Source organism: Felis catus, chromosome B2 (assembly GCF_018350175.1).
Source record: "Felis catus isolate Fca126 chromosome B2, F.catus_Fca126_mat1.0, whole genome shotgun sequence".
Taxonomy (NCBI): domain Eukaryota; kingdom Metazoa; phylum Chordata; class Mammalia; order Carnivora; family Felidae; genus Felis; species Felis catus.
The window spans coordinates 114,335,311-114,349,508 of NC_058372.1; the positions used below are offsets into that span (position 1 = coordinate 114,335,311).

General features: G+C 36.9%; 1 protein-coding gene across 5 annotated transcripts in view; it reads right to left on the bottom strand.

The window, feature by feature from the left end:
• Window positions 1-1,182: 1,182 nt before the first annotated feature.
• The window catches only part of ECHDC1 (ethylmalonyl-CoA decarboxylase 1), a 54,610-nt gene continuing 41,594 nt past the window's right edge, over window positions 1,183-14,198 (bottom strand). For all 5 annotated transcript variants that reach the window (XM_045058010.1, XM_011282617.4, XM_011282616.3 and 2 more), the window contains one exon: window positions 1,183-2,017. In XM_045058010.1, coding sequence (XP_044913945.1) covers window positions 1,609-2,017 — 409 coding nt within the window. In that variant the 3' untranslated portion in view covers window positions 1,183-1,608. The remainder of the gene's footprint in view (window positions 2,018-14,198) is intronic.

Consider the following 14,198-nt stretch of genomic DNA (forward strand, 5'->3'; position numbering starts at 1 on the left):
CTCTCTGCCCCTCCCCCGTTCATGCTCTGTGTCTCTCTGTCCCAAAAATAAATAAACATTGAAAAAAAAATTTTTTAATATGTTTTTCAAGTATGAATTGAATGTTACAAGAGCAAATAAAAACTGCCACTACTTTGAAATTATCTTTTATCCCTTGCTGTGATAGGTTAGAACTGGGACTTCATTCTTTGACTTACTTTTAAAGCCTGTGTCATTGAGATCATAAAAGTTTGAGCTGTGCATTTTTATTAAGTGTACTTTCAAAATAGAGCTAGTTCTAAAAAAGAAAGGTTAGCCACTTTTCAGAAAAAAATAGAAATCTGATATAAAATGCGAAGGTAACAGTGATGCATCATGAGTCCTTTTGAAGTCAGGACGTTTTGATGTAAAGTTAAATTGTATTACTGTGTAAACTAAACAGTACTACTTACTAGTTCGGAAATCCCAGGGCATACAAATGCATGGCTAATTTTGTAGAGTCAATAGACTTTCCACGTGATGGCTATGGTTGTTTAGATCATTTAAAATAGAAACTACTAAAATATGCAGTAAGGCTCCAAATTTTGTAGGGTGGTAAGGTGGGGAGCATTTTTATTTAAAAGAGCCATAGAAAAAAGCCATTCCCCAAATTTTATTTTTTTATTTAAAAAAAAATTTAACGTTTATTATTGAGAGACAGATCGTGAACAGGAGAGGGGCAGAGAGAGGGAGACACAGAATCAGAAGCAGGCTCCAGGCTCTAAGCTGTCAGCACAGAGCCTGACACAGGGCTTGAACTCACAAACTGCAAGATCATGACCTGAGCCAAAGTCGGACGCTTAACCGAGTGAGCCACCCAGGTGCCCCAATTCCCCAAATTTTTTAAGTTTATTTATTTATTTTGAGAGAGGGAGAGAGAATCCCAAGCAGGCTCTTTGTGGACAGGGGGCTCAACCTCAAGAACTATGAGATCATGGCCTGAGCTGAAATCAAGAGTTGGATGCTCAACCGACTGAGCTACCCAGGCATTCCTCCAGTTATTTTTAAACATTCTTTTATTTTTTAAGTAATCTCTATATCCAACATGGGGCTCAAACTCACAACTCCAAGATCAAGAGTCACATGCTTCACTAACAGAGCCAGCCAAGCACCTCTCCCCAATTCTTTACCTATTACCGCTGATTAAGGCAGAAGAAAATGATCATACCTTTTCTTATCTTGTTCCCTGACCCCTCTTCCACTTTTGTTCTTTAGTGCAAATTTCACTGTTATTTTTGTAAATTATTTCCAGATAAGACTGAACAGACACCATGAAAAATAACCCAGGAATAGGTTCTGTGGAGAGGTTTTTTCCTCTCAAAAACTGGTCTTTTGTTACAGGCTAAGAACTACTATGGAATTGATAATTTTTAAGCCAAAAGTGTTGTATATTTTAACCAAATGTTCTACATTACTTGATAATTACCCAAATATACTGAAAACTAGGTCAATGAGTTCAGATATTAAAAAATTATTAAATCAAATACTAAGTGTAGCCTTCCAAGTAATTCTGGTATTCCTAGTTAATATTTAACTTTATAATTATTAATTTATTGGAGTTTTTCTTGTAGTACGTCATATTTTAAAAAATTATTTATCAAATTTTCGTCTCCTAGCAATAGCCTCTTTATTTGCAGGTCCCCCCCAAACTGTTCCTAAAAGGTCTCTTTCATTCTGTAATGCGTCCTCAAAACAAAGCTCTTTACCTGAAGCAACAGATTTTTTCAAAGCTCTAATTACTTCTGGTGGCCCTTTGATAAACTGCTTTAGCCACTCTTGTGCCTCTTCTAGACATTCAGTTTCACCTGAAGACTGCAAGACCTCGTCAACCATTCCTATGTCTAAAGCTTTTTTTGAATCCAGTTTGAGGGCCCCACTTAATACTTTGAGAGCTTGTCTACTGCCGATTATTTCAGCTAGTCGGGTAGCACCGCCCCAGCTTGGTATTATACCCATCTCTTTGTGGACAAATCTTATCTCACTCTCTGGCGTCATTAATCTGCAAAAGAAAAAAGAAAAACTTAAATGTAACTAAGTATATGTAACTGTAAGTATATGTGCTTTACTCAAAGTATTATTCATTATCTGATCTGAAATGTCCATGGATCTTTATAGGTCGGTAGATCTGTTATATTAAAAACTAAAAGTTCAAACTATCTGGATAAGTATACAGTTCAATTTACTACATAGTACTGAATATTTCCCTTTGAAAATAGTATCAGCAGTTTCACTGTGCTTGCTTATCCTTTACTTTGCAAAATAAGAATTTAGTTTTTATTTCTAAAAGCCCAAATTATCTTTTAAAAGTGAATAGTGGCCTAATGAGAAAACCTGGATTAAGTAAAAATACTGGAGTAGGAAATGTCAGGGTCATACCATGGGAAAAAGAAAAAAAAAAAAGGTGCATAATAAAAGTAAGGTCAGTAGTTGTCAGGAAAATATTGGTTCTTAACCCAGCATCTGTATACAGCCTTTGAGCAAGTATTTACTAAGCACCACCTATGGCAGGTTGTCTAGGTGTGGGACTACAACAATGACCAAAATAAAACCCTGTACTGAGTTTACATTCCTGTTAGGAGAGAAAGATACTGAACGATATAGAACCAGTGGGGATAAGTGCTATAAGGAAAAAATGGGGCAAGGGACTACACAATGAGGATATGGATGGGAAAAGTATATGAGGTACAGTAATATCCATTTTACAGAGGGAAAACTGAAGCCACCTAGAGATGAAATAAATAGCTCACTCAAGGCCATGCCACTGTAACAGCCAAAATTTAAACACAGGAAGGTTAGCTCACTATGTGTGCTCTTAACCTCACAGTACACAGGGAAACGAGACTAGGACGGAAACAGATGCCATTAAGAAAGCTGACAGTGGCTTGGGTTGAGTAGTGATTTCCTATAGCAGGGATGCATTTTCCCCAAATGGGGTTTTTATGAATTGGGTGATTAAGAAACAAAGTGGAACAAGAAAGGGAAGTATTAACACAAATCAGTGGACACAGTAAAAGGCTTCATGTTTGCCAATTAATTATGTGTACATTAGCAGAATGCACAAAGCTATACTACATAGGAAATGCTGTATGTGAGTTTTATTTTGACTGCATACTTCAATGAGCTTTCACTGTTAAAACCTCTAATTTGGAACAAAGATCATGTCTGAATTGTAATTTTTTAAGAAAAATTATTGCTTTCAAACTACTCCCTACATAAAAGAAGACCTTACATTAGTTCTGCTTTCCAAAGTGTAAATGCTCAGCTGCAGGTGTTCTGGTTCTATTAGCACCAAGAACAACAGACTCTTAGTCTTTGACTCTTTCATCAGGAAAAATATTCCAGTAAATTCTCACAAAAGCCTATTTAGTAACCCACTGGGAAAGAGAACTTTCTCTTCACAGCTGTGAATTCCTACAATCTGCCTCAATTATGAACAATTGCTTTTAGAGGCAAACAGCCCTGAAAATAGTTTTCAATGAATTTAAATGGGAAGAAGGAACAAATCTCCTAAGAATCTGAATCTAACCCCAAAACTGAGTACTTGCCTTGTTGTAATAAACAGAAAACAATGTCAAAAATTAAAATGGAATAGAAATCATAGGAATAATGTCTAATAGTCTTAGAGATAGGAATGCTGTTAATCCTGAACACAACTCGGGGCACTTGGATGGCTCAGTCGGTTGGGCGTCTGACTTCAGCTCAGGTCATGATCTCACAGCTTGTGAGTTCGAGCCCCTCATCGGGCTCTGTGCTGACAGCCTGCAGCCTGCTTTGGATCCTGTGTCTCCCTCTCTCTGCCCCTCCCCCGCTTATGCTCTGTCTCTTTCCTTCAAAAATAAACATTAAATTAAAAAATTTTTTTAAAAATACTGAACACAACTCGATAAAACTTTTCACAGCATAAATTGAGTACGTCATGGTTCTAAATTATATCCTAGAATTGACACGGATGTTGGCTCAACTGTGCCTACAATACAGAAAAGGATTATGTCGGAAATAAATTCATTTAGATTCAGCTGAACATATAAAAGTTGGTTAAAGCCTGAATGTTAGGAAAATGTAGATGAGTTTATGACAATAAAAGTTATTATCTATGTAAGCTTGCTTATATTTGGAATTCTCTGCTTCTAAAGAAGAATCCAACTTTATACCATGCATTTTTTTTTTCCTTTGCCGTATCTTACAAGGTGAGGTATGCCATTTTGAATCATATTTTACAACTCTTAACAAATCTTGAGGTAATCTTTGTAAAACCTACCTGTTGTGATCAAACTCTGACATCCACTTAAAAAAAATTTTTTTTTAATGGTTATTTTTTGAGAGAGACACAGTGTGAACGGGGTAGGGGCAGAAAGCAGGAGACACAGAATCCGAAAATAGGCTCCAGCCTCTGAGCTGTCAGCACAGAGGCTGAGGCGGGGCTCAAACTCACAAACCATGAGATAATGACCTGAGCCAAAGTTGGAGGCTTAACTGACTAAGCCACCCAGGCGCCCCAATATCCATTTTTTACGTATGCCTAGGATGTGTTTGTGTACTGATATACATTTGAAGTTTATTTATTTAGAGAAAGCACAAGAGCACGTGCAAGCAGGGTAGGGACAGAGAGAGAGAGGGAGAGAGAGAATTTCAAGTGGGCTCTAACAGCACAGAACCCAAGGTGGGGCTTGAACTCATGAGCAGTAGGATCATGACCAGAGCAGAGATCAAGAGTTGGATGCTTAACCAACTGAGCCACCCAGGTGCCCCAACATTTAATATACATTAGTAAATACTACCAAAAAAATTATTGGCAAAAGAACACAAGGTAGTTTAACAGAGAAATACGGAACATTCAGATGATAACCTACACAAGACCATTAATCCAAAAATTAACGTTTAAACATAAAACTTTAAATGTTGATAACCATAACCTACAAAGAAAATGTCCAATCAACAAGATATATCCAAAAATAGAAACAGCTTCCTAATCAACCTTACAGGATTATACACTAATTAATTACTTCTAGAATGTAGATGCAGTTTTCCACCTGTTAATGCAATTTACTGCAGGGAATAATCTACATGGAAAACTGGAAGACCTAAATCTTAAAATTCTGATGAATTACAGCAGACTCAATTTATAAAATGACATTAAACTCCTTTATTTTGACAAAAGAATTAAAAATATCTTCTATTAGTATAATTATTATTGTCAATGTTCAAAATCTCCTGTGACACCTCAGACAGGAGATGAGGAAATTAATCAAATGTAGATACACTCCTCATTACTGTATGGCTGCAACAGTAAACTACCCGTAACGAGAAAAACTAACACCGGTGGCAGGTGTTACAAAGTCAGTCTTGACGCCTGAAAGGACTGTTCAATGTGCTAGTACTTTCTAATAAGTTGACTGTTAAGTTCCAGGCCTTTGAACAAATATATTCAAGAAAAACAATTTTAAAACAATTAAATTTTTCTTAAGTTTTTTAGTAAAAGTTATACATTTTAAGAACTGTTTGTTTCTAAATAACGGTACTTTTAGTGAACTCTGCAATAAAGAATTGAGAAACAAATAATTGTGTTGGGAGACAATTAGGCTTTGATGTGAAGTGCATAGACTTGAGCCAGACTGCAGGCTTTCCCAATAGACTGGTTGCATACTACACCCTGTAAAATACAGCACAGAAGTCACAGTATAAAAAGGATGAGGAAGATTAAATTACTTAAAATCCCTGGGCTTTGGTATGCTTGTTTATAAAATAGATATGATAATAGTACTTATGCCATAGAATTATTATGAATATTAAGTTAATATACGAAACGTGTTTACAATATGTATGCCACAATTCATTTAAATAAAGTCCTAGAGGAGTGACTATGTGATTTTTTTTTTAAGTTTATCCATTTTTTGAGAGAGCACACGAGCGGGGGGGGGGGGGGGGGGGGCGGGGAAGGGCAGAGAGAGAAGAGAGAAAGAGAGAGAAAGGCTTGATCCCACAAACCATGAGATCATGACCTGAGCCAAAATCAAGAGTCAGAAGCTCAATCAACTGAACCACCCAGGCACCCATATTTGTTTAAAAAAAAAAGTGTGACATCGGCCTCAGCCACATCCATAGTAGAGAACAGTATTATTTATACTTTAGAATATAAATGTTGTTTATATTTTGTAGCCTCACAGTGCCTGACATATATTAAACTCTATGTGTACTAGCTTTTATTAAGTTGGTTGCATTGATAGGTCACTACAAATGACAGTAGTGTTTCTGCTAGTAAAGTAGTATCATGTTTCCTGGATGAAAATGACTTGACCCTTAAAGTACTGAAAGTAAAAGAACTATACTTATACCATGAAGCCCAGCAAATGATGGTATACTATCCTTCCTCAAATCTGTTAACAAGACTACAAAATATATACAATTATTTTAAAGGTTTTATTTTTTTAAGTAATCTCTACACCCACTGTGGTGCTCCAACTCACAACCCCAAGATCAAGAGTCACACACTCCCACTGACCAAGCCAGCCAGGTGCCCCTATATTACAATTTTTATTTCCAGATAAAGGTAGAATAACTGTGTTCTACTATAGATAAGGCTGAAGCAAAAGACTCCAAGTTGATTTTTTTTTTTTAAATAGACATATATCTAAGATTAGCTTAAGGAATACTGTGTAATATAAGTAAAAGCATAAATATTTTAAAGTTTTAAAGAAAACATTCATATTACAAACTAACATGATGTCATAAATTTAAAGTTTGGAATCATCAATTTAAATAAATTTGGTCTAGTACCATAAACTGCTAGTCCTTTGACAGTGCATATTAAGAGCCAAAGCCAATAAAGCAAATTGTGGTGACATGTGGAAATGTGGTATGTAAAACGTATATAATTAGCAACAGCACCTCTGATCACAATACTTTAAAGTCCAGGCTTAACCATAAGCACTTGTTTGCACATGTACTTATCTTCCTGGCACCTTCTCCCTCCTACTTTCTACCTGATCTCACATCTCTTGACATATTATGGAAAAGAGAAGGCAAGAACCCAAAGATTCTCCCCTATTCTCAGGATTCCTACCCTCGGGTGACTGGCCTCATGAGGCTCCAATTATTTTATGCAGAGACGGCCTGAATAAGAAAGTATATGGTTGAGGGGCGCCTGGGTGGCGCAGTCGGTTAAGCGTCCGACTTCAGCCAGGTCACGATCTCGTGGTCCGTGAGTTTGAGCCCCGCGTCAGGCTCTGGGCTGATGGCTTGGAGCCTGGAGCCTGTTTCCGATTCTGTGTCTCCCTCTCTCTCTGCCCCTCCCCCGTTCATGCTCTGTCTCTCTCTGTCCCAAAAATAAATAAACGTTGAAAAAAAAAATTAAAAAAAAAAAAGTATATGGTTGAATGTGTGAATTTCTGTATTCATGTGTGTGAAAATATTTTGGGACATCAACTCTGATTTTAATATTCAGTCAGTAATCTTAGCCTGCTCAGAGGTGAATTTTCTTGATATTACAGGATCTAAAGAATTTCCACATAATAATGTTGGTAACTACAAAACAAGCTAACACAGGCAATGTGACTGCTTCCAGAGGTAGACATCTCATATTCAGAGAACAGGCACTGCCACATCAAAAATGGAGTTTGCTTTGTAATTATTCTGAGATCTGGGATATTGCGTGTGTGTGTGTGTCTATATGTGCATGCACACAAGCATGCACATTTGTCTCTTTGCAAGTGGGTGCATGTTATGTATAAATATTTTGCGTTTTATTTAAGAAAAGGGTTACTACCTACCTAGCTCCCTTGGGACAAGCATGCTTACAGCTCCCTTTCTTTGTAATACACCTTGAACTAATGGGTAGCAGCTAGAAATGCTAATACTTTGGGTTAAGGTTTATTTACATTCATGAAAACAATGTTAAAGAATGGAAACAAATTAGGCAGACTCTAAACTGCATAGGTGAGAATTTTATTTCACTAGGGAGATATAGGAATAAAAATGTTTTTCATTCTGTATAAACAGCTAAATCTTTGATCTTCCAAAGAAACCCAGGAAAAGAAAATGCAGACAATTCACACACACACACACACACACACACACACACACACACCAGTGAATGTGAAAATTTATGTATTACCAAAAACCTTTAAAATTGCAAATTCAAATAAAATTTAATTTTTGATTATCAAAATTAGAAAAGCTGTTTTAAAAGATTATATTCATGGGGCACCTGGGTGGCTCAGTCAGATAAGCGTCTGACTTAGGATTTCAGCTCAGGTCATGATCTCATGGAATCAAGCTCTGCATCATACTCTGCACTGACAACGTGGAGTCTGCTTAGGATTCTCTCTCTCCCTCTCTCTTTGCCCTCCCCTCCTCACTCTCTCTCAAAATAAATAAACTTAAAAAAAATTTATGAAAAATTAAAGATTATACTCCTATAAGGCAGGATGCTCTCAAACAGACACACATATACAGCTGGTATTAATATAAATTGGCAGAATCTTTCCTGAAGGATAACCTAGCATTTTGGATGAAAAAGTTAGAACATCTTCATATCCTTTGATTAAGTACTTGAACTATTTGCAGGATTTATTCTAAGGAAATAATCTGAAATGTGGAAAAGCATTATTTATAAGGTAATTATCATAGCATTAATCATAATGGAGAAAAGTTGGAAACAACCAAAGCAGAATATTTTAGTACATCCATATTGATGGAATATTTTACACTTATTAAATTCATGTTTTCAAGCATATTTAATAATACAGGAACACTACCATTTTATAAACTATATACCATGTGATCCTAATTTTTTTAATAGAAAATTAATGTCTATTTTAAAAAGACATGAAGAAATCACACCACAGCATTAATGCTAGTTACCTGTGGATGATAACTTTAATTTTTTACTCTACACATTACTATATTTTAAAGATAATCTAGGGGCGCCTGGGTGGCACAGTCGGTTAAGCGTCCGACTTCAGCCAGGTCACGATCTCGCGGTCTGTGAGTTCGAGCCCCACGTCAGGCTCTGGGCTGATGGCTCGGAGCCTGGAGCCTGTTTCCGATTCTGTGTCTCCCTCTCTCTCTGCCCCTCCCCCGTTCATGCTCTGTCTCTCTCTGTCCCAAAAATAAATAAACGTTGAAAAAAAAATTAAAAAAAAAAAAAAAGATGTTTAAAGATAATCTAGAATCTTGTTATTCAATGTGTGGTTGTGTGGGCCAGCAACATCAGCATCATCTCAAGGCTTAACCTCAGATCTATGAAAACAGAACTGTGTAGTTTAGTAAAATCCCCAGGTGATTCATATTTACTAGAATGAGCACCTATCCTGTTATAAACAGAAAGCACATTTTTAAAATATCATCACCTGTATTATTTACTATTGATGCTATAACACAAATTCAGTGGCTTAACACTAATTACCTCAATTCTATAGGTCAGAAGTCTGGGTAACCATGGCTCAACGAGGATCCACTGCTTAGTCTCACAAGGCTGAATCAACATGTAGGCAAGACTTGCTTTCCTTTCTGGTGTCTCTAGACACTAATATACTTCCAAACTTTGTCAGACTGTTGGCCAAATTAAGTTCCATGCAATTTTAGAACTAAGGCCCCTATTTCTGTGCTGGTTTTCAGCTGGGGAATTGTTATCTTCTAAACACAACCTGCATTTCCTTGGTTTGAGGTCCCCTTTCTCCATCTTCGAAGACTTTTCATGCCTCTCATCTCTCTGACTTTCCATTCTGCCTCATGTCTTTATTTTTTAAAGGCTCATATGATTAGATTGGGTCCACCCAGATAATCCAGAATAATCTCCTTGTTTTAGAGTCCAGAACCTTAATCACAGCCACAAGTTCTCTTCTGTCAAATGTTAATACATGAACAACATGGGTGTTAGGGGTGCTGACTTCACACAGTCAAAACTCTATGTATAACTTTTGACTCCCCCAAAACTTAACTCCTAATAGTCTACTGTTGACCAAAAGCCTTACCAATGACATAGTCAATTAACAAACATTTTGTATATGTATTATATATTTTCACAATGAAGTAAGCTAGAGAAAAGAAAATATTAAGAAAACCATAAGGAAGAGTACATATATTTACAGTACTGTGAAAAATCCAGGTATAAGTAGATCCATGTAATACAAACCCATGTTGTTCAAGGATCAACGTGTAACAAATTCTGAGGAAGAACAAAATGTGGGCAGACATCTTGTGGGGGGAGGTGCTGCTATTCTGTCCACTACATCACCTAAATGCATAATAGAAGTACTTAGCCTGACTTTCCTTTCATTCCACTGTGCTATTAATTTTCCAGCCCTCACACATTTTTCTTACAGCCCTGCAACAGGTGGCTCCCACCACCATCACCCACTTCTCACCTTTCACCTTCTTTTGCTAACTATCTAAGGATTCTTTTTGTTCCATTGTTCTAGTTGTTAGTGAGTAAAGACTCTATGGGGAAAACAGTCTCCATTACGAAGAAAAAATAAGGGGTTCCTAGGTGGCTCAGTTGGTTAAACGTCTGACTTCAGCTTAGGTCATGACCTTGCAGTTCATGAGTTCGAGCCCCGCAACGGGCTCTGTGCTGACAGCTCAGAGCCTGAAGCCTGCTCTGGATTCTGTGTCTCTTTTGCTCTCTCTCTCCCCCCCCCCCCCCCCCCCCTCGCTTGCTCGCTCTTTCTCTCTCTCTCAAAAATAAATAAATGTTAAATTCTTCTTTAAAAAAGGAAGAAAAAATGAGGATTTGCTGGAACTATAGCATTACTACTTTTAGGTGAATGTTAAAAGGACTCTAGGGGCGCCTGGGTGGTGCAGTCGGTTAAGCGTCCGACTTCAGCCAGGTCACGATCTCGTGGTCCGTGAGTTCGAGCCCCGCGTCAGGCTCTGGGCTGATGGCTCAGAGCCTGGAGCCTGTTTCCAATTCTGTGTCTCCCTCTCTCTCTGCCCCTCCCCCGTTCATGCTCTGTCTCTCTCTGTCCCAAAAATAAATAAACTTTGAAAAAAAAATTAAAAAAAAATAAAATAAAATAAAATAAAAGGACTCTAATACCTGTTAAGGAATCCAGATTTCAGAAATGAAGACACTACACCTACAAAGTTCCAGAACTCCAAACAAGACTTTTTTCTCCAATATTAACTTAGTGAAACCAGAATATAAAGGCATGATTGGTTCTCTGCTACCACTTTAAAGAACAACATGTTACAGAAATCTAATTAAGGCCTGACTGAATGTGGGGGAAAAAAGGTATATATCACAGTTAATGCAATATTAATTCCTGTACTCTGTTAAGAACTTTTTCTAATTACAAAATATTTCAAATACACAGAAAATAACACACTCATGTACCCACCACCCAGATTTTAAAGATGTTAACATTTTGCCACACTTATTTCTGAACTCTATTCTCATCCCTTTGCCTTCTCTTCCTGACTTCTTTCTGTCTCCAGCAGCAGCTAATATCCTGAAATTGGTGAGAATCATTTCCATGCACAATTGAACTTTTTTTTTGAGAGAGAGAAAGTGGGCATGTGAGGGAGAGGAGCAGAGAGAGTGGGAGAGAGAGAATCTCAAGCAGGCTCCACACTGTGCAGAGCCCAACATGGGAGCTTGAACCCACAAACCATGAGATCATGACCTGAGCTGAAACCAAGAGTCAGCACTTAACCAACTGAGCCACCCAGGTGCGCCACAATTTAAATTTTAATAAATACTCTATATATTAATCAAATAGTAAACTTCTGCATGAAGTAATATTTCCATTTTATGTCTAGTATCTCAAAATACAGTGCACCCTGACTACCCAACACTGGTCTTAAATTGGTCAATATCACTTTGGCAGGTAATTTCTATATTGAAAATGAATTCATCAGACTATCACATTGTGATTATATGAACCATTAAGATATTTCAATTAACTCTGTCTACTCTGATTTCTCCCTTCCATTTGATGAAGGATCTTTAGGACTGTTTCCTATTTTTAGCTATTATGAATGGTACTGCTATGAACATTCTAGTATGTGTCTGTAAACAACTGTAGGCATTTCTACTGCATTTATACTACATTAGTTATCTATTGCAGTTCTGTAGGTTAAAGTCCAACAAGACTCACTAGTTTAACATCAAGATTTCAGTAGGACTACATTCCTTTTGGAGGCTCTAGGGGAGAGTCCATTTCCTTGCCTTTTCTAGTTTCTAGAGCCTGATCACAATTCTTGGCTCATGGCCATCCTCCTCCATCTTCAAAGGTTGCCCTGATGGGTTAAACCCTTCTCACACTGCATCAACTCTGATCTTGCTTCTGTCAGTAAACCTCCTTTTCTGACTTAGAACTTTTCAGCTTCCCTCTAGCATTTTAAGGAACTTTGTGGTTATACTGGGCCCAGTCCCCCAGGATAATCCCCCTATTTTAAGGTCAGCTGAGTATCAACCTTAAGTCCATAATCCATCAGCAACTTAATTCCCCCTTGACATATAATGTAATATAATCACAGGTTCCAAGGGTTAGGATATAGACATTTAGGGAAGGCCATAATTTCTATCAACCACATATACACAGAAATAGAATTACTGTGACATAGGGTATGTGACATTCAACTTTAGTAGATACTGGGCATTTTCCATTGTACCAACTTACACTCCCATCAGTAGTTTCTGAGAGTTGCAATTGATATATTCCATCTTTTTCATTTTAGCTTTTCTTATGGGAACACAGTGAAAAGTAGTGATTCTAATTCAGTTCTTTAATGGCTAATGAAGTTCAGTGCTTTTTAACCTATTTTTTTTTTTTTTTGGCTATTCAGATATCCTCTGAAAAGTCAGTTCAAGTTTCCTGTCCATTTATTTTAACTGGGTTGTCTTTTTTTTTTTTAATGTTTATTTATATTTGAAGGGGTGGGAGAGAGAAGACGGAGAGACAGAGACAGAATCTGAAGCAGGCTACAGGCTCTGAGCTGTCAGCACAGAGCCAGACGTGAGGCTTGAACTCACAGCTGTGAGATTATGACCCAAGCTGAATGAAGTAGGACGATTAACAGACTGAACCCAGGTGCCCCTGGATTGTCTCTCTTATTGCTTTGAAGGGGTTCTTTACATATTCTAGCTATGTCTTTTGTAAGATATAAATATTGAGATAATCTCTCACTCTGCAGGTTGCATTTTCATCCTCTTCGATATGTTTTTGATAGAAGTTATGTTTTTGATTAACTTTAATACAGTCTAATTCATCAATCTTTTTCTTTATGGTTAGTGATTATTGTGTCTTGTTTTAGAAATCTTTGACTACTTCAAGACCAAATATTCTCCTGTATTCTTTCAAATAGCTTCACTGTTTTACCTTTCACTTTTCTACCTGCAATTCATCTTGAATTGATTGTACACATATATATACACTCACTAAAGGGACCATTCCTTCCTTTTTTTTAATTTTTTTTTTTTTTTTTGAGACCATTCTTTCCTAACGCACTAAAAGTGTAACATTCCTCTTTGATTAAATAACCATATATTTTGGATCTGTTTCTGAACTCTACTGGTCAATTTTTCTACCCTTGTATGTACAAATAGCAGACTGTTTAAATTACTTTAGTTTCATAACAGGTAGTTTAAACTTTGCTCTCTGGTATTTTAAACCTTCCAACTTTGTTCTTCATGACCACTTTAGTTCTTCTTTGTACTCTGCATTTGCATATGAATTTTAGAGGCTGTCCATTCACATACACACACACACACACACACACACACACACACACTCTCTCTCTCTCTCTCTCTCTCTCTCTCTCTCTCACACACACACCAATTTGCTGGAATTTTTACTGGAACTACATTATGTGGATTATTTTGGCAGAGAACTGAATCTTTACAACATTGAGTCTTTTATTCCATGGACATGGTATATTTCTATTTCACCATTTAGGTCTTAATTTCTCTCAGTAATGTTTTCTAGCTCTCAATGCAGAATTCTGACATACCTTTTGTTTTTATTTGTTCCTAGGCGTTAGGTTTTTTTTTTCCTAATGCTACTTTGAATGGTATTATTTTTTAAATTTTGTTGTTTATTTGTTTGCTACTTGGCATATAGAAATGCTTTGATTTTTATTGACCTTGAAGCCAACAAACTTACAAAATTGACTAATTCTAATACATTAGCTATATATTCATTTGGATCACAATGATGTCATATGTGAATAAGATTTTATTT